Below are 19,934 nucleotides of genomic sequence, written 5' to 3'. Positions count from 1 at the left end.
CAGATCGTAAGCTCACCGCAATCGAAAACCAAATCGGAAACCTAAAGACGCATCGAGAGAAAGAGATATTCTCCGCTTGTCTTCTTTTCACACACAGTTTTGGGTGTTCTTAGAGTATAAATATTGTGAAAATAATATAAGATTATTAGTTAAGAACTTTTGTTAAGAAATTAGTTATTGGGAGATGTTTAAGATCATAAGATTTAATAATATAATAATCAATTTTTATTGTACATTTGATACATGAATATTGAAGTTAAAACTAGGAAATTTGTTTCGTATCATAAGCTGCAATTGTAACGATAGGGTGTGTATGTTGTCTCAAGGAAGTACTTGCTCCATCATTCTGTTCATGTCCTCATCTTCATAGATATCTCCAAACTTCAATATCGTTAGGACCTTCACAAGACTTGATGATAGACAAGTTGGAATGTCCTCCTTCTTCCAAGGTTTGCACAGGCACTTATCACCACTTTGACATTTCATTCCATCTCTGTGGAGAAGTCCCTGAAACATAAAAGGAAACTCTTTCAATATATGTTGTCTCTGTTTGAATCATATATCAGTAGATGATGATATACAAAATAGATTTGGTACTTCAAAGACCTGCAGTTTTTTCAGAAACTCTCTACTCTCTAGCTTTGATGGTTCACAAATCTGAAAACACACACACAAAACCTTTGCAACATTAACACCATTTCAAACATCGGACATCACCTTCTAGATACAAGTTATCTCTTCTTCTAGCTTCCCTGCTTGAAATGGGACATCGCTCCCGCTTGAAATGAATAAAGCAAGATAGTCCAAAATCAACCAATTAATATCCTTTAATTAAGCAAAACACAAAAAGATTGGAAAAAGATTTATAAAATACTTACGGACTGAGATCGGTTGATGAACGTGGACAATACAAAATTCTTTGCCTCCACTGTTCTGTATCGACCAAACGAGAGTAGTCTTGCTCTTTAGTTCTCTCTCTCTCACTGCTACATAGATCTTCTCATCCACCAGCGTCTCTCTTAGTCCAGTTGCCATTGAATCTTTAGTGTCATATATACTGACTCCAGTCCATACAAAAGAAACAAAGAGAAAAGGAAATATTTTTTGCAGTACAAAGTGATAGAGATTTGATTTAACAAGGTAGTTGATGAGACAACAAGCTATTCAACTGAGTTTGCAGTCTCTTGGATCGCCATTTGTGCTTCAAGTAGATTGGGGAATCAGCTTTAAAAACTGAAATAGCATTGTGAAACACCTATATCACTGTAAAGTCTATGACTAGGTTCCAGAAAAGAGACTTGTACCTTAGATTGGGGAATCAATTGTTTTGTGCAGTATGGTTCTCCCTCTGATGAAATTGATTCCTTGACACCAACCACTTTTATTTCATGAATCTCCTCTACGAACTGTTGAGAGTCCTCTTCACACATAATCAAGATCTCTCATCTCTATATCATATCACACACAATCCCATCCACACGTTTCACAATTCAATTCTAAAGATAAACAAAATGAATCCCACATAAAGATTATTACGAGAAACTACATACCAAATCGGATACACAAACAAAACGAATAAAAAAATAGTACCAAACCCAGATTTTAAATTGAAGAAATACAAAAGCAAAGTTTTCAAATCAAATCACCATCCATCGATGAAAAGAATCCAGATCAACGATAACCCAGAAAAAAAAAAATCAATTCGCCATCGGAAGGAGACGAGTCACGATTACCTGAACCAGAGTCGCCGTTGAGATCCGCCGTCGGTGGAGGTGATGAGTAACGGTTCGAACAGTCGGAGGTCAGCAAAAATTAAATCATTCTCCTCCATTTGCAACTGAATTTTGGGACAAATTTCTTCCGATTTCACAAGGAGTTTGTCACGATATCGAACAAAATGAGAAATGAAAAGTTTTATCGGTTGCAAAATGTACGCCACGTCACACTAGAACTGGGCTAAAAACAGTTCTAGTTTAAGATCCAAAAACATGTTCTAAATCTACTTTTCCTATATTTTCATTTTTAAAAATCCTAAAAGCACCCAACATGTTTTACCGATAAAGATGGCCTTACAGTACATGTCAACGAAGTTCAAATATAGTAGCGATAGGTAAAGCATCGCCTTCGTATTTTTCTCTTACATTTTAATGTGGTTGCGTAAACCATTTGCATCTTCGTTACTTTTATTTTTTATTTTTTTTGGTCTGGTCACCAACAAACTTCGATTACCGGAGTTACAAAACTTACATAAATGTCAAAAAGAAAAAACGAAGGTGAAACTGAAATCTAGTATAAACAATGTTGTTAAAATTTAACCTCCTACTACTACTATGTGTGGTATATTACAAAAGAAAAATATAAAAAGAACAAAGACCATAGAAGAAAATCAACCAGCATCAACAAACTCAAAGTATTAATCATGCTCAGCAAAACAAATACTTAAACGAAAATAACTTTAGAATTATCTCATACTTTACCTAAAGGGTGAGTGTCAGGTGAGTTGATTGTTACCAATGGTCTATGGGCAGATGAGAACTGACATCCCAATTTTTCCTCCTAATGATACAAAGTGTTTTTAAATCATTGATCCATGATCTAGTATATAACATCAGTGAGGTTTAATATACAAAATCAATGGTTTAATTAGTTTTATTTAATTATATACTAACTTTTTGTTGGAATTTTTTAGGTGTGGCTCTATGGGCAGATGAGAACTGACAAAGCAATAGTAGGAGAAAGAATTTTGACAGATTAAAAGGTTTTTATGATCAATGGTTATGCCATAAGCTATCGGTGATAAATTATTCGATGGATTGTAAACTAAGAATAACTTTATAAAGGCTTTCCTTACCTTTTTTTTTTACATCAATTGTTTTCATAGATGCAGTGACAAACGCAAAACAACATAGTGAGATGCAACAACAAACACAGATGAAACATCAAATCCCTTTCATATATATATTCATAGATTAATATCAGCTAAAGAAGTATCCTTGAGCCACCAAAGGGTTTTTTCCGCAGCCTGGACAGTAAGGGCATTGCCGAGCAGCAGCGAGGTTTGACAAAACGGACAAGGCATAAACACAATCACAGGAGGAGGTTTGATATTTTGCAATTACAGATCGACCATAACCTTTGAATCACTCACAAATAGGAAACATTTCAGTCTATAACTTATGATAACAGTTGGAACTCAACAAAAGTAAGACAACAAGTGGTAACCATGCTCATTAAGAAACAAAAGAGAAAGCTAAAATGAACAAAGACCATACAACACAGTCTACCGGCCATCAACAAAATTTAATGTTTTAATCATGCTTAGCAAACAAAGCTTCTGCGCTCAGCAAAACAAAGACCTAAACCAAAATACCTTAAGAATTATCTCTTCTTTTAGGTGTGGCTCGATCAGTGGTGGAAGAAAATTTTGACAGATAAAAAGGTTTTTATGATCAATCGTCATGCTATATAAGCTATGAACTCAATGGTCATTAACTTTGGTGATAGTTAGTTACTAGAATGGATTATAAAATAAGAATAACTTTATAAAGGCTTTCCTTAACTTATTTCTGTTTTTTTTGTTTACATCAAAAAGTTTTGATAGATGCAGTGACAAACGCAAAAAAAAACATAGTGAGATGCAACAACAAACACAGATGAAACATCAAATCCGTTCACAGATTAGTATTAAGTATCCTTGAGCCACCAAAGGGTTCTCAAGGACAGTAAGGGCATTGCCGAGTAGCGCAGCGAGGTTTGACAAAGTGATGCATTTACAAAACGAAAAAAAGAAAAGAAAAAAAACACAATCATAGATCGACGATTGGATCCGATAGTTTGCTAATTTAGCATGACAGATCGATCATAATAGAGAGAGATATATTACAGTAGAAAGGTTGTGGGTGGCAGCATGGTTTGAAGAGACGAGAAAAAAACAAGAAAAAATAATATTAATGAAGGGTTTATTCGTCTATTTTTTAATTGGTTTGGGTTTGGGTTTGGCTTAATATTAAATAAATGTTATAATAAAATAAAAATAAAAAACATTTATAAGCCCTAATCGTGTTTAGGGAAATTGACCTAATACTGTTTTACCTAATGAACTATTGGGTAGGAGGAACCACAGCCGCCTCTTCTGCGGCTACGAGTTCCTTGGACGAACCTCCATGGAAAAAGAGGAAATCGAATCCACCACCTTCTCTACCATTTTTGTCACTCCCAGATGTTCTCATTCTAAACTGCTTATCCCGTTTATCCAAATCCTACTACCCTAAACTATCGTTAGTCTCCAAGACCTTTCGCTCTCTCATTAAATCTATTGATCTTAACCACGCTCGATTTCACCACAAAACACAAGAACCCTTCTTTTACGTCTGCTTAAAGTTTCCCGATCGTCCTCTTCCTACTTGGTACACGCTCTGGATCAAACCTGAGGATTTCGACAAGGAGGAGGAGAATAAGAAGAAGAAGTCTAAATTGGTACCAGTACCTTCTTCCTATGCTTCTGAACCATTGCTTATCGTTAATGTTGGTTTAGATGTCTATGCATTCAGACAATGCTACCCTCCGTCTCGTAACATGTTGGTTCGTGAAAAGGATGCTTGCATATGGCGTGTTGCTCCCAACATGTCTGTAGCTCGAGTCAATCACGTTGCGTGTCTCTTTGATGGGAAAATATATGTAATGGGAGGTTGCGGTGCAAATGATACTTGGGGTGAGGTTTTCGATACAAAGACTCAAACTTGGAAACCTCTACCGGACCCTGGTCCCGAGCTCCGCTTCTCTACAATGATTAGAGGGATACAAGTTATCCAAGGAAAGTTGTACGTTAGGAGCAATGAGAGCAAGGATTCTGTTTATGATCCAAAAGAAGGTAAATGGAACGTTGCAGACAAAGTACTTGAGATTGGTAGTAAGTGTGTGGTAGATAATGTGTGGTACTCTTGCCGTCCCAACAGTTTTATGTGGTATGACAAAGAATATAGTGATTGGAGAGTTGTCAAAGGTCTGTCTTCACTGAATCAAAGTCGTCGTAGTGGTTTGATGGAGACATTTAACTTCAATGGAAAACTCTTACTCTTGTGGGACAAGTCTACGAAGCCTCGCCGTCGTATTTGTGAAGAGAAGAATATTTGCGGTGCACTGATTGCGTTTGAAAAGCGCAAAAATGGTCAGGTTTGGGGGAAAGTTGAATGGTCTAGTGTTATGCTAAAGGTTCCTAGTTCATACCGTTTCTTGCGTTCTACATCGATACTGACTTGATCATTTGTCAACATGTTATGCTTAAGGTTCCTAACGTTTCTTGCTTTCTACAGCGATACTGACTTGATCATTTGTCAACATGTTTGTTATGCTTAAGTTTCCTAGTTCATACCGTTCCTTGCGTTCTACAGCGATACTGACTTGATCATTTGTCAACATGTTATGCTTAAGGTTCCTAACGTTTCTTGCTTTCTACAGCGATACTGACTTGATCATTTGTCAACATGTTTCCATTTTCGCTGCGATAGTGGCGAGAATTAATTCTTGAAACACTTCGATGTTTTAAACCCAAGTAGTATATTTTGACTTAAATCATTGGTAAACATCAATGAGGAATATATTCAGGTATTATCACTAAATTTATTCGATGCTCGTAGTCTCTGTCGTGGGATTGTCGTTGTCTTATATATGCTACATGCCCAGATTAAAATTTCTGTCTACCTCCATATTAATCAGTATCACGATATACATGTCATGCATGGCTACTATGTTAAATAATGTCTAATAATTTTTGTATCATTCCGACTTCTAATATACTCTTTCTATATAGCGTGATTAAACTCACTTAGTCATTCACACCAAAGCAATAAAAGTAAAACATTTTGACAAGTCTAGAAATCAAAATCATCTTTTGCGATACTCTTGCAACGCTCTGACATGCATGAGTAGACGGCTTAGACAACATTGATAAGTCACCTAAGTAGATACATAGTTTACATTTAAGTGGAATACACAATCACAAAAACGAATTAAGCCAAAGAACATTCCAGAAAATGTTGAAACGCACCATAAATCGGTGAAAATTCAACCTGTTTAACATATAATTCTATCATTGGAGTAGTTCAACTAGGTAACATTAGTAAAGATTTGATCCCATAACATTAATTCATTTAATTTATAATATACATATATGATATATATAAGAGTTTTCTCTACGTTACTAAAGAAAAAAAAAATCTGAAAATTTTACGACTAGCAAGATGCTAGCCTATAAAATATTTGATTCACTTCCCTTCTGGTGCTACTATGAAAAAAAAAAAGAGTACCTTGTGAATACGAAAAGAATAACATTTTTTTGATCTCTATAAGGCGGTGTAAGTTAAAAAAAGAGTTTGAATTCGTAAAAACAAAGCATATATAGGATTCATAAACGAACCTCTCTAGTGAACACATTAATTCAAAAGTGTAGTTTGTTTCTCCTTTTTAAAATCAGAAACAACCCAACTTACAAACTTTATCGATGCATGTATTCTCTGGTGTCAACTTATAGGCCTTTGACATGTGAACGATAAGATCAACGACACGAGAACTCAGACCAGTAGTCCCACTCGTTTTCGTACCATGACAATTGACACCAACTTGTCACACAATGCAATCCTAGCCTTAGCACTTGGCAGTTAGCATCGAATACATAAATTATGGAGTAACATTCTCAATGTAATTTCCAAAATTGATCATTATTCATTTTTGTAACAGCAATTGTAAACTCAATTTGGTTACCAAGCGTCGATAGCTCAATTAGTAAAGACTCTTTGGCAAAGTCTAGAGGTCGCTGGTTCGAGAGACGGCACTTGGGAGGGGACCATATAAAATGATTTGGTCTTTGGCCTGAGGGGATGTACGGGCCTAGGCCTGGAATCTTTTAATAATTCAAAAAAAAAAAAAAAATCAATTTGGTTTTGATTTTTGGATAGAAATAAAATAAATTCTGATATTTCTTTGTTATAAAATCTTAATTGTTTTAAGATGACTCAGTTTTGTCGTACGATTAACGAAGGTTCTAATGAGATTAAGATTTGTCTTAATGAGATGAAGAAGAGGTTCTAACGAGATTAAGATTTGTTTGTTAATCTCTAGTCGCGTCTCTAGCTATAGAGTTGCTTCCTTGTTATACTAGACCTGAGATTGTTGCCGTGTTATGAGCAATGTATCTCTTCCTCTGTTCTGATTGTCGGATATGCCTTTTATTTTTTCAAATATATGTGTTATACACCCAAAAGAAGCTATAAATCCATTTAACATATAATCGACCATTCAAGTAGTTCAAACAAATAACAATAATAAAGATTTGATATTTTCACATTAATCCCTTAATTATCAATATCATTTGTGTGGTTGTAAGGCAACAAAACTAATTTCAAAAAGAAAATAAGCTAGCAAGATACTAGCTTACAAGTTATTTGATTCACTTTCATACTAGTGCAACCCAAAAACAAAAAATGAAAGCAATTTTGGAATCAGAAACAACCATTTCCGTTGGCAAAATTATAAATACTTGAAAGACCAGCCGACATGTTCATGTACGGAGGAGCTGTCACTTTGTTGTCCAAGAAACCAAACACATCCTCTTTCACCTCACTAAATGAGGCCATATTTGTCACAACCGTCTTCCTCAACTCCTCCAATGCATGTTTCATTTCTTGTAACTGAAACATATTCATCTCCTCTACTGGTTTCTCCCACCAATTGATCACCGACCGCCTCACACTCGCTTTTCTTATTTCTTCCATTGCTTGACCCTTCTTCTTCTCATCCTCTACCTCGCTCAAAATCTGCGTTAACTGCATATTCAGTTCGCAGCCCGCTGCAGAGTTTCCTTGTGGTTGTTGAGTCTGAGCTAATGATATATTGTTTCGGGACAAGTAACGATCCAATAAAGATTCAACACTCGGATGACCGAAAGAGAAAGGCTTTTTCGCGGGAGAAAACACGATGATTCCAATCTCTGCACCACACAACGTGCAAAGCTCACTAGCTTTCTTGAAGAGACCGGCTCTGCGTTTCGAGAACGTGACTTGCCTGTGGCTCTCTTTCTTTATCTTAACCATTGGAATTTTTTGTCGTCCGATGGTTTCTTTCTTCTTTGACATCATCATTTTTTTTTAGTGGCGGGTTTGAGTTTCCTTTCTTTGTTGGTATATTTGGTGGAGAGAATGCTTGTTTATATACATGCTTGAGTCTAAAGTGTGGCATTATTATGAGATCAACTTGTAAAGTTGGTAATTTATTTTTATTTTTGTAACATCCATTTGTAATTACTGGTTTTGTCTTTAATATNACTCAGTTTTGTCGTACGATTAACGAAGGTTCTAATGAGATTAAGATTTGTCTTAATGAGATGAAGAAGAGGTTCTAACGAGATTAAGATTTGTTTGTTAATCTCTAGTCGCGTCTCTAGCTATAGAGTTGCTTCCTTGTTATACTAGACCTGAGATTGTTGCCGTGTTATGAGCAATGTATCTCTTCCTCTGTTCTGATTGTCGGATATGCCTTTTATTTTTTCAAATATATGTGTTATACACCCAAAAGAAGCTATAAATCCATTTAACATATAATCGACCATTCAAGTAGTTCAAACAAATAACAATAATAAAGATTTGATATTTTCACATTAATCCCTTAATTATCAATATCATTTGTGTGGTTGTAAGGCAACAAAACTAATTTCAAAAAGAAAATAAGCTAGCAAGATACTAGCTTACAAGTTATTTGATTCACTTTCATACTAGTGCAACCCAAAAACAAAAAATGAAAGCAATTTTGGAATCAGAAACAACCATTTCCGTTGGCAAAATTATAAATACTTGAAAGACCAGCCGACATGTTCATGTACGGAGGAGCTGTCACTTTGTTGTCCAAGAAACCAAACACATCCTCTTTCACCTCACTAAATGAGGCCATATTTGTCACAACCGTCTTCCTCAACTCCTCCAATGCATGTTTCATTTCTTGTAACTGAAACATATTCATCTCCTCTACTGGTTTCTCCCACCAATTGATCACCGACCGCCTCACACTCGCTTTTCTTATTTCTTCCATTGCTTGACCCTTCTTCTTCTCATCCTCTACCTCGCTCAAAATCTGCGTTAACTGCATATTCAGTTCGCAGCCCGCTGCAGAGTTTCCTTGTGGTTGTTGAGTCTGAGCTAATGATATATTGTTTCGGGACAAGTAACGATCCAATAAAGATTCAACACTCGGATGACCGAAAGAGAAAGGCTTTTTCGCGGGAGAAAACACGATGATTCCAATCTCTGCACCACACAACGTGCAAAGCTCACTAGCTTTCTTGAAGAGACCGGCTCTGCGTTTCGAGAACGTGACTTGCCTGTGGCTCTCTTTCTTTATCTTAACCATTGGAATTTTTTGTCGTCCGATGGTTTCTTTCTTCTTTGACATCATCATTTTTTTTTAGTGGCGGGTTTGAGTTTCCTTTCTTTGTTGGTATATTTGGTGGAGAGAATGCTTGTTTATATACATGCTTGAGTCTAAAGTGTGGCATTATTATGAGATCAACTTGTAAAGTTGGTAATTTATTTTTATTTTTGTAACATCCATTTGTAATTACTGGTTTTGTCTTTAATATTGTGGATAGATAATAAAATATCAAGATTTGTGTAAGTTATAAATCTTAATTTGGTAATGCAATGATATTTTTTTTTCTTTACTTTTTATAGTTGTCATATGTATAAAATGAAAGATTGTCCTAATGAGTGATTCTTTATGTTACAAAAAAGGTTGTGTCCTAATGAGTGAGTCTAGATCAACTTGCAAAGTTGGTCATTTGTCATATTTGTAACATCCATTTGTAATTACTGGTTTTGTCTTTAATTTTGTGGATAGATAATAAAATTCCAAGATTTGTGTAAGTTCTAATAATATTAACTTGCTAATGCAATTATTTTTTTCCTAAATTTTATTATTGTCTTCTGTATAAATGGATGATTGTCCTAATGAGTGGGGTTTTCTGTTACAAAAAAGGTTGTAAATATACACATCTTAAATCAAAACGTATATATACACATGTTAAACTATTATGCAAATAAAAGTAGTGTTATAAGTTATTAATATATGTTGTTGCTTACTTGTTTTTCTTTTTAATAAACATATGTATACACAATAATGTAATACAAAAATTAATATTTANCCGACATGTTCATGTACGGAGGAGCTGTCACTTTGTTGTCCAAGAAACCAAACACATCCTCTTTCACCTCACTAAATGAGGCCATATTTGTCACAACCGTCTTCCTCAACTCCTCCAATGCATGTTTCATTTCTTGTAACTGAAACATATTCATCTCCTCTACTGGTTTCTCCCACCAATTGATCACCGACCGCCTCACACTCGCTTTTCTTATTTCTTCCATTGCTTGACCCTTCTTCTTCTCATCCTCTACCTCGCTCAAAATCTGCGTTAACTGCATATTCAGTTCGCAGCCCGCTGCAGAGTTTCCTTGTGGTTGTTGAGTCTGAGCTAATGATATATTGTTTCGGGACAAGTAACGATCCAATAAAGATTCAACACTCGGATGACCGAAAGAGAAAGGCTTTTTCGCGGGAGAAAACACGATGATTCCAATCTCTGCACCACACAACGTGCAAAGCTCACTAGCTTTCTTGAAGAGACCGGCTCTGCGTTTCGAGAACGTGACTTGCCTGTGGCTCTCTTTCTTTATCTTAACCATTGGAATTTTTTGTCGTCCGATGGTTTCTTTCTTCTTTGACATCATCATTTTTTTTTAGTGGCGGGTTTGAGTTTCCTTTCTTTGTTGGTATATTTGGTGGAGAGAATGCTTGTTTATATACATGCTTGAGTCTAAAGTGTGGCATTATTATGAGATCAACTTGTAAAGTTGGTAATTTATTTTTATTTTTGTAACATCCATTTGTAATTACTGGTTTTGTCTTTAATATTGTGGATAGATAATAAAATATCAAGATTTGTGTAAGTTATAAATCTTAATTTGGTAATGCAATGATATTTTTTTTTCTTTACTTTTTATAGTTGTCATATGTATAAAATGAAAGATTGTCCTAATGAGTGATTCTTTATGTTACAAAAAAGGTTGTGTCCTAATGAGTGAGTCTAGATCAACTTGCAAAGTTGGTCATTTGTCATATTTGTAACATCCATTTGTAATTACTGGTTTTGTCTTTAATTTTGTGGATAGATAATAAAATTCCAAGATTTGTGTAAGTTCTAATAATATTAACTTGCTAATGCAATTATTTTTTTCCTAAATTTTATTATTGTCTTCTGTATAAATGGATGATTGTCCTAATGAGTGGGGTTTTCTGTTACAAAAAAGGTTGTAAATATACACATCTTAAATCAAAACGTATATATACACATGTTAAACTATTATGCAAATAAAAGTAGTGTTATAAGTTATTAATATATGTTGTTGCTTACTTGTTTTTCTTTTTAATAAACATATGTATACACAATAATGTAATACAAAAATTAATATTTAAATCTCGAAAAGTATGACAACAGTGCTCTTCTTAAATTTTAACTACTAAGAAATAACTCATTTTTTTGTTTTGATAAAGAAACAGTAGTTTGTCAATGGAAACTCATTATAAATTAGAGTCTAATAGTTCTTTTTTTGTATGAATGTAAAATTATATTCAATATATGTATATGTTAACATTAGATGCATCATTTTTCGCAAGTAAAAGAGCTAAATACATTTGAATAGAAAATATAAATTACTTGACCAAAAAAAGTATAACTTATGGATAGAAGATTTAGCTAGACACGCCTTGTTTGCGAACTCTTCTCGCAATGCATCGTCCAACTTGCTCCTTGCCATTGCCCTGGACCGTTAATGTAGAGAGTCGATTGGAGACTATATTATCAATGTTCTTGATGAGCTTATAGTCGCAGCTAGATGGAGGCTGTTTCCCATGCCTTCTTCTGTTTATGTTCTATCATTTATACAAAATCATATATCATCATTTTTTTCATATATCATCATGAGTAAAAAATTATACAAGTCTTTTTGTTTTTAAAAAAGGATATTATATATACAAGTTTCTACTAATATATATTTCTTCTAACGTGACGTGAAATGAATAGGGTATCTAAACGTTTGCTGAATTAACACGTTAACGTAATGAAGAAATATTTTTTTATTAGGGAATGAATCTGTCGAATTTTTAGCACGACAACTGAAAATTCTTTAGTTCTTTAATTTTTCAGGAGCACAACCGTTAGTCGAGCTACGTCCTCTATATACTCCAATGACTTTAAACTTTCACAAGCTTGTCTTCTTACTACATGATGCGTTTGTGGCAATCTTGGAAAAATTAAAGTACAGTATGATGTAGTTTTTGACTTGGTAAATGGTTTGTGAATCAGCGAGCTCAATCATTCGTATAAATTAAAACATGTACCTATCAGCAAGCTCAATCTCAAAAAAGGAAGGTATTTTTTATATCAGTTAAATACGATTTCTTTGATAAATGAAAACATGCTATTAAAGTAAAAACATGTCAATTTTCAATTTTTCATATCAGCGAGCTCAATCTCAAAAAAGGAAGGTATTTTCAGTTTAAGTGCTCAAGAGAATCTCAAAAAATTTCAGCTATTAAAGTAAAAACATGTCAATTTTCATATAAGCCACTAACAAAAACATGTCAAAACTGGTAATTGCATGATATGTCATTGGAAAAAACTATGATTTTGTCTGCTTATTTTTTGAAAAATCTATCTTGTCTTAAATCTACTTATAGAACGATTTACAATGATGATTTTTGCTAGTGATATATGATGAAAGATCATTTAAACAAAGGCTTCAGAAAACACACAAAAAAACTTGCATTTGCATCTTATAAATTAGGTATGGGCATAATATCCGAATCCGAAAAAACCGATCCGAATCCGAGCCTAAAAATCCGATCCGATCCAAACCAAAAATTTAGAAATATTCGAACGGATTCTAAATTTAAGGATCCGAAAATCCGAATTCGAATCTGATCCGAACCAAAATCCGAATGGATATCCGAACATGCCCAAAATAAAAATACATAGTAGTAATATCTTAGTAATAAATATAAGTTGTAATAACTTAGGTGTCTACAAGTTTAATTTTTTTTTTCATTTATTACAACTATTTTTGAGTATATTTAGGTAAAAAATAAACGTAATTTTTAGATATTTTGGTTTATTTCAAGTAGTTTGAATAGATTTGGACGGAAAAATTTAGATTTTTGATTACTTCGGATAACGAATCCGATCCGAATCCAATCCGAATCCGAAATTTGAAAATATCCGAACGGATTTTAGAATTATAGATCCAAAAAATTCGAAATCTAAAAAAAATGATCCGATCCGAACCGAAAATCCGAACGCCCATGGCTATTATAAATCTTTAGGAATTCAACTCCATGGCAAACCTGAATTGAAAACCAAACAAACTAAACCGAATATAAAAAACAAATCAAACCGAAATAACTAAAATTTAAACAAAACCAAGTAAATTGACCGGAACCGAATTCATACACCGAACCCAAAGCTAAACCGAATTATGGAAAGAAAAAAATGTATGAAAAGAGAAGAGAAAATAATAAATTGTAAGTCGGTTAAGTTTCCGGGTCGGTACAGACTTAACCCAAGAATTTTTCTTCTTCTTCTTTGTCTTCGTCTCTAGCCTTCTCCTCCTCCTCGAGAAAGAGAATCATCTTCCCATGGCGAGCGAAGAAGAAAAAGCCCTTGAAGACCTTCTTGACGTTCAGCTCAAGGAACAAAAAGATTCTCTTTCCGCCATCGACGAAGCCCTAGCTTCTGACCCATTTAATCCCGAACTCCTCTCGGTAAATTTTTCCTTCTCCTAAATCAGATCCCTAGTTATCTATAGAACTAAGATTACCACAATTCATAACTCACTACTATGTCTATCACTACCAATACCCCCAAAGTTTAATGATTTCATGTATGGATTAGCCGAATGCTGTTTGTTTCCTTGTTGCCTTTGACAATCTCATGCTGGTTTTGGTTATTCTCAAGGTTCATGAAGAACTTCTCCAAGCAATCAAGGAGACAGAGGAAGGGCTTTTTCAGTTAAAGCGTGCTCGGTTATTGCAAGAAGCTGATATAGCGCTGAGTGTGTTGAATCATGATGCTGGAGTTGAAGCTGTGCATCTAAAGGAATTGGAGCCGGAGAAAAAGGATTTGGATGGATCGCAATGTAGGTTTCGACATACTGATGGTCGTTGGTATAATGGTCGCATTATTGGGTTTGAAGGCTCTGATACTGCCAAGATCTCTTTCCTTACACCCACATCTGAGAGTATGACGGTGAGAATTTAGTTGTCTTTTACTCAGTCTCATCTGTTTGGTTTTTCCTCAGTTCTTTCTTTTGTTATCCACATGAGCTATTGGTTAGTGTGTGTTACAAGATTTATACGAACTGGGGTTTCTGAAAGTTAGGGTGGCTAGTGGTTACTGAAAGCCTCAGTTGTGCTTGTCTTTGTAGCCTAATTAGGTTCTGATACAGGCGTTTATTAAATGGCTATGGAAGACTAATTTTGAGATTTTTACTGTTGCTAGTTGTGCAATTGTTGTTTTTGTGTCTCAGATACTAACGCTGCACCGCACTATTGCAGATGTGCAAGTTTTTCATGCAACAGAGGTGTCGCTTTGGTAGTTCTTGTCGTTCTTCACATGGTATGTTTCAAGCCTGATTAGATGACTTATCGCTATTGTTTATGTGTTTTGTTCGTAGTGTCACTACATTAGGATTTTAGAAGTCGGGAATGTGGTCAATTTGTCATTCTGGTGATTAACTGCAAGATATCAATGCAGGACTAGATGTGCCGTTATCTTCTCTGAAGAACTATGCCCAGACTGAGTGGAAAGAATCGATGGTAGGCTCCAAGATTTGGGCAGTTTCTGGCAGTAAATACGACATATGGAGGAAGGCTGAACTTGAATCATGGGATGATGAGTTACAAGTTGGCGGAATTGTTTTCAGAGATGATGGAAGCTCCGCAAAGCTAGGATCTGATGCTATGGCATTGTCAGAATACGCTCAGATGACTGATGATGACGGGGAAGAGGAGGAGAACGAAGAAGGGAGTGCTTCAGATTCTGACGAATCTATATCAAGTGATTATGAAGAAGAATCTCCACAAGGCATAGGCTTTCTAGAAAGCACAAATCAACCAAGAGGCGTCCAAACTGACACCGTCTTATTTGCTAAGTGGGAGAATCACACCAGAGGAATAGCTTCGAAGATGATGGCAAGTATGGGTTACCGTGAAGGGATGGGTCTTGGTGCCTCTGGTCAAGGGATATTAAATCCTGTCTTAGTAAAAGTACTTCCAGCAAAGCGGTCGCTGGATTATGCTCTTGAGCATGTCAAAAACGGAGAAGGTAAAAGCGACAAACAGAAGAAGAAAAGGAGCAGAGGTGGGAAAAGGAAGCGTGAGAAGAAGTTTGCAGAAGCAGCTAGAGCAGCGAAACAAAAAGAGGAATCGAAGCCAGATTTGTTTAGCTTTATCAACGAACAAATTTTTCCTAGAAGCCATGAGAAAGTAAGCAGCATAGAGTCCGTAAAAAAGAAGCAAAACAATGGTCCAGTAGACAGGAAAGCTTTGGTTGCATACCAAGACGAAATCAAGGACTTGAAGGTGGAACTAATGAAACTAGAACAGATGGTCAACAGAAACAAGAAAGATCAAGTCGTTTCAGATGCTGCGACAAAAAGACTGAACCAAGTCCGAAAGGCATTGGCGAGTACACTAGCATCTCAAGCAGCTGCCTCCAATGCAGTAGAAATCAAAGAGAAAGAGAAGAAATGGCTCAAGTTTTAGAACATAGAACCTTGCATCAGGTTAACATAATTTTCATGGTTAAACTGTATGATTTATGGCAAACACTGGAACCTTTGGAATTATAGTTGCGTTTACAAGCGAAATGGTATTCCATGAAATATATGTTGGAAAAAGAGGAGACATCCCAATATACATATTTTCATAGTCTTCTGTGTGTTCTAATGAAGTTATTGGTGTTTAGTTCTATAGCTCTTAAGCAACCATAAGCTGCGGTTGAGAGCAATGCTGCTGAACCTAACAGGACAGCCTTCCACTGTCTACTAACCACCAGAATGGCCAAAGTCGTCAAAGCAATTGCCGTGGCAGAGAGGATATTTTTCCAGAGCTCAAAAGATTTGATTGCTTTAGTGCAGCTTCTACAATGGATAATATGTCTGAAGTATCGGTTCGCCAAATTGGGAGCGTGCATAGTTCCAATTCCTCCTTTTGCAGGGTAAGACGCTGAGAGAGCTGCAATGAGCCCTGCTGGGGCATGCTCCACTACGGGAGGAACCTTGGGGAGAGATATGGTCCTATGCCCGAAATGGTAAGGCATCCCATGACCAACTTTGTCCATCCACTTTCTATACTCAGCGACCCATGTGTCTGATGACTTGAGATTTAAGTACAAGTCCTTAGTTGGTACTTTCTCCTTCATCAGGACCTCGTTTTGAGACGATAGGAACCCCATGTCTTGTTCAAAGACCTTGCAGGCATTCTGATGCGAGAACCATTGAGGTAACACTGAAACCAAAGGTGATCTTTTCGTGACCCCAAACCTAACGATAAGCATAGACTTCCCTTGCCCTGTTGGTCTACAGAGAAACAGCCCTGAAAAGTAGTTCTTCACCCCGTCCTTCCCATCAAATTCTCGATTGTTCTGCAGAACACATGGAGCATCAAACCGAAGTAAATTACTCCCTTTCCCGCCGTCTTTCTCCTTTCCCCAAGTCCCTGCGAAACCCCGGTTAGTTCTCTCGGTGACCTCAAAAACCAGAGGCTGAGCATCTTCTCTTTTTGAACTGAAGTCAGTTCTATCATGAGAAATAGGGACATGAGCCGGATCCATCAGATTCTCTAGAAGAATGGAATGGTCATAAGGAAGCTCGTGAGTTGTCGATATGTCGAAAAAACCAGGTCTAGCAAAATGCTCAAACCAAGGAAGCTTCTCAGGGTTAGGAGGTGTTTTTGTTGACATCCACACCCATACAACTCCTTGTGAATCCTTCACCTCGTATGTCTTCACGCAAGCCGCCTTTGGAATCTTGGCACTAGCAGGAAGCTGTTATAAAAAAAACCATCAAGTGAATACATAGTCTCCAAAATTTGATCAACCTCAGAGAACGAAAAATAAAAACCTGAGGAATCTTGACACATTTGCCATCTCCTTCAAATTGCCAACCATGGTACAGACATTCCAATCTCCCATCAATCAGCTGTCCTTCAGACAACTTAGCCAACCTAAAAGACAAAACAGAACTCAAACAAGTAAAAACAAAATCTTTGTCTTTTTTCACAGTTCCAACAACTAATCAAGATTCTGTAGACATCAGAAAAACAAGTTGTTGTTTGCTGGATCAATCTCTTACCGATGAGGACAACGATCCTCGTAACAACGTAGTGTTCCTTCACCGTCTCTATACAAAACTATTTGGCGATCAAAGACGGTGAGGCCAAGCGGCGCATCCTCGGGAACGTTTCTGGTGAGGTACAAAGGGTACCACTCCTCCCTCCAATCGTAATCAGCCACCTCAACACGTTTCTCGTCTTCAGGGTTTAAAAGAACCTCTCCTCCTCTTCCTCCTTCTGTCTGATCAGCCACGGCGGTACCGGCGGCGGCGGAACGGCGGAGGAGATGGAAACGGGGGTTCGTCGGTGCTGTGCATGTCGTTCTGTGGTTGTGGATAACAGGTGTTTTTACTGTAGTGAAGAAGAGGATTGGAGAAGTAGCTGTGAGTTGAAGAGACGAGCTCAGAAAATGATCAGCCATGGCGGACTCTTCTTTATTACAAAAAAATCGATGAAAATGCCCTTCTGCCTAAATAGATCATAAAGATCATCGATGATATTTAGGAGAGTCTATCACTATCAGAATAAAGGAAACAAGAGAATAAAGGATGAGAGAGAGTGGAAGACAGCATAAGAAACGTTACTTACAAGTTTATTACACTTGTCCTTTTTATAGCTACTTTTCAATGAATATAAATAAATTTTGTGTTTATACTTAAAATTGTATTGACATATATGTCGACCGAGCAACCCAAGTCTGAGAGACGAGCGATTCTCATGCTTTAAGGTTGCTTGTCCAACCGCTGGACCTCGTTCCACCACATATGAGATGTTGAAAATTTAGCATTTGCGTGTTTTGAAAGTCTTATATTTGTTTTGTTATATATGGATAATTATGTAGGTGATGATAATCCATCACTTGCTCTTATCTACTTTATATAGATATAGATAATGTCTTCTGTCATATTTTACTTAGGCTCAAAAGTTAATTTCTTATATATAAATCTTTAATATATATAAATCACAAGTAAATTCACTAACAACTGATGAAGTAATTTTATTCTCTAAAACTCGAGTAATTTATTTATGGATTTGGAGGATTTGAGGTTTGTTATTGGAGGGACATGATCTCCTGCAAAAAGTACACATATGGTAAGAGTTATAGACATGTACTGTATATCCTTTTTATGTGATGTGAAAAGTGTTGGAGATGTATTTCAGACCCAAAAAAAAAAGATCAAGAACTGTGTGTAAGTCTGTCAGAGGTCAAAATTCTTATTAGTGATGGATTTTTCAAAGAGTAATGTCCGTTCAGGTATTAACATAATAGACCAATTAGAAAATTTCATTAATCTACAAAAACAAGAGAAAAAAAACACAATCACCTTTACAAAATTGAATAAGCAATTGCAGAGATGGCATAATGATTGAGTAATGATTGTTATCTTTGAAGTTGGTAAAGAAGACTAATTCAATTCTCATTAGGAAACTTTCCTGAAACAAGAAACTATCGCTTCCAACTTCCAAAACCACTTGATCATCGTCTGTTTTAGGCTTTTTAGCTCATAGTGTGCCTTTTTCTATCGTTGTAGATGATCATGGTTTCTTGTGAAATACTCTGTTTAAACTTTAAAGTGTGCTTTGTGGACAATTCTCTTATTTATTGATTGATTTGTGTATATGTGTTACAATTAATTAGAAATTGTCTGACTTGCATGGGTGAATTTTCATGCATGGCTAGTAGATCCATAAAAGTTAACACCCTTAAGACTGAAGGCAATGTCGGCTAACATGAGAATATTTTTATTCACTTGTATGGGTGTACGCTTCACAGCAGTTTACATGTAAATATGTTTGGCAAACGACCTTGGGAAAGCTTGGACAAAACTAGGAGCTGACGGCAGATGAACTTCATCCAATCTGAACTTTCTCAAACTGTAGGAAACTAATAAGTATGTGATTGTCCTTGACGATATATATGTGATAGCACAGCCATTGATCCCATAAATCCTCTGTTTCCACCAACAAAAGTTGAAATCTTATAGTCCTATTAACTTTTTTTTTTTTGGAAATTTCTCTGTCTAGAACAGAGAGGAGCCAAAACAAGATACCTGAATGATCAGAAATTTTAATGCCATTTTCTGTTTTTGAATCCACCAAACAAGAACTACTTTGCAGGTTGGAAGGTATTATTACAAACTGAGTGGAAAGAATCGATGGTAGGCTCCAAGACTGATGAAAGCTGAACTTGAATCATGGGACGATGAGTAACAAGTTGGCGGAGTTTTTTTTTAGAGATGATGGAAGCTCCGCAAAGCTAGGATCTGATGCTATAGCATTGTCAGAATACACTCAGATGACGGCGAAGGAGGAGGAGCAAAATAAACAAAACAATGGTCCAGTAAACAGGAAAGCTTTCGTTGCATACCAAGACGAAGTCAAAGACTCGAAGGTGGAAGTAATGAAACTAGAACAGATGGTAAGAAGGATCAAGTCGTTTCAGATACTGCGACGAGAAGACTGAACCAAGTCCGAAAGGCTTTGGCGAGTACACTAGCCTCCCA

At 36.1% G+C, this 19,934-nt stretch overlaps 6 protein-coding genes and 1 long non-coding RNA gene across 8 annotated transcripts; 2 read left to right on the top strand and 5 right to left on the bottom strand.

Moving 5' to 3' along the window:
- LOC104703019 lies at positions 211-1,815 on the bottom strand. 2 transcript variants are annotated; one of them, XR_754119.2, is made up of 4 exons: positions 1,734-1,815; positions 879-1,448; positions 607-778; positions 211-507 (listed from the first exon to the last, which is right to left on the bottom strand). It is a non-coding gene; the product is annotated as an uncharacterized LOC104703019 (long non-coding RNA). The 2 variants fall into 2 exon arrangements; XR_002032612.1 differs by having other exon boundaries at positions 718-778.
- On the top strand, positions 4,065-5,363 carry LOC104703017 (F-box/kelch-repeat protein At4g39753-like). Its single transcript, XM_010418944.2, has one exon. It carries the CDS (start codon positions 4,096-4,098, stop codon positions 5,257-5,259), a length of 1,164 nt encoding a protein of 387 aa, XP_010417246.1. The 5' UTR covers positions 4,065-4,095; the 3' UTR covers positions 5,260-5,363.
- Positions 7,471-8,155, bottom strand: LOC104703016 (agamous-like MADS-box protein AGL61). Its single transcript, XM_010418943.2, has one exon. It carries the CDS (start codon positions 8,133-8,135, stop codon positions 7,497-7,499), a length of 639 nt encoding a protein of 212 aa, XP_010417245.2. The 5' UTR covers positions 8,136-8,155; the 3' UTR covers positions 7,471-7,496.
- Positions 8,780-9,464, bottom strand: LOC104703015 (agamous-like MADS-box protein AGL61). Its single transcript, XM_010418942.2, has one exon. It carries the CDS (start codon positions 9,442-9,444, stop codon positions 8,806-8,808), a length of 639 nt encoding a protein of 212 aa, XP_010417244.2. The 5' UTR covers positions 9,445-9,464; the 3' UTR covers positions 8,780-8,805.
- LOC104705028 (agamous-like MADS-box protein AGL61) lies at positions 10,176-10,795 on the bottom strand. The gene has a single exon (XM_010421021.2). The coding sequence runs from the start codon at positions 10,773-10,775 to the stop codon at positions 10,176-10,178; it is 600 nt and encodes a 199-aa protein (XP_010419323.2). The 5' UTR covers positions 10,776-10,795.
- LOC104703013 (zinc finger CCCH domain-containing protein 22) lies at positions 13,677-15,982 on the top strand. Its single transcript, XM_010418940.1, has 4 exons — positions 13,677-13,860; positions 14,054-14,344; positions 14,653-14,713; positions 14,852-15,982. Exons 1-4 carry the CDS (start codon positions 13,735-13,737, stop codon positions 15,859-15,861), a joined length of 1,488 nt encoding a protein of 495 aa, XP_010417242.1. The 5' UTR covers positions 13,677-13,734; the 3' UTR covers positions 15,862-15,982.
- LOC104703014 (protein TIC 55, chloroplastic) lies at positions 15,898-18,013 on the bottom strand. The gene is made up of 3 exons (XM_010418941.2): positions 17,451-18,013; positions 17,220-17,322; positions 15,898-17,143 (listed from the first exon to the last, which is right to left on the bottom strand). Exons 1-3 carry the CDS (start codon positions 17,849-17,851, stop codon positions 16,022-16,024), a joined length of 1,626 nt encoding a protein of 541 aa, XP_010417243.1. The 5' UTR covers positions 17,852-18,013; the 3' UTR covers positions 15,898-16,021.

Source organism: Camelina sativa, chromosome 7 (genome assembly GCF_000633955.1).
Source record: "Camelina sativa cultivar DH55 chromosome 7, Cs, whole genome shotgun sequence".
Taxonomy (NCBI): domain Eukaryota; kingdom Viridiplantae; phylum Streptophyta; class Magnoliopsida; order Brassicales; family Brassicaceae; genus Camelina; species Camelina sativa.
Note: the sequence above shows the minus strand (reverse complement) of the source record. Positions and strands in the feature narration are given on the sequence as shown.

What these genes read in the sequence shown, in the direction of transcription:
- LOC104703014 (XM_010418941.2), bottom strand. Translation starts at nt 17,851, where the DNA reads ATGGCTGATCATTTTCTGAGCTCGTCTCTTCAACTCACAGCTACTTCT. An exon ending in GAGGATCGTTGTCCTCATCG is followed by an intron (nt 17,323 to 17,450) that starts GTAAGAGATTGA and finishes TTTGTCTTTTAG; the next exon opens with GTTGGCTAAGTTGTCTGAAG. An exon ending in AATGTGTCAAGATTCCTCAG is followed by an intron (nt 17,144 to 17,219) that starts GTTTTTATTTTT and finishes TTTTTATAACAG; the next exon opens with CTTCCTGCTAGTGCCAAGAT.
- LOC104703013 (XM_010418940.1), top strand. Translation starts at nt 13,735, where the DNA reads ATGGCGAGCGAAGAAGAAAAAGCCCTTGAAGACCTTCTTGACGTTCAG. An exon ending in TTAATCCCGAACTCCTCTCG is followed by an intron (nt 13,861 to 14,053) that starts GTAAATTTTTCC and finishes GTTATTCTCAAG; the next exon opens with GTTCATGAAGAACTTCTCCA. An exon ending in TTCTTGTCGTTCTTCACATG is followed by an intron (nt 14,714 to 14,851) that starts GTATGTTTCAAG and finishes ATATCAATGCAG; the next exon opens with GACTAGATGTGCCGTTATCT.
- LOC104703017 (XM_010418944.2), top strand. Translation starts at nt 4,096, where the DNA reads ATGAACTATTGGGTAGGAGGAACCACAGCCGCCTCTTCTGCGGCTACG.
- LOC104703016 (XM_010418943.2), bottom strand. Translation starts at nt 8,135, where the DNA reads ATGATGATGTCAAAGAAGAAAGAAACCATCGGACGACAAAAAATTCCA.
- LOC104703015 (XM_010418942.2), bottom strand. Translation starts at nt 9,444, where the DNA reads ATGATGATGTCAAAGAAGAAAGAAACCATCGGACGACAAAAAATTCCA.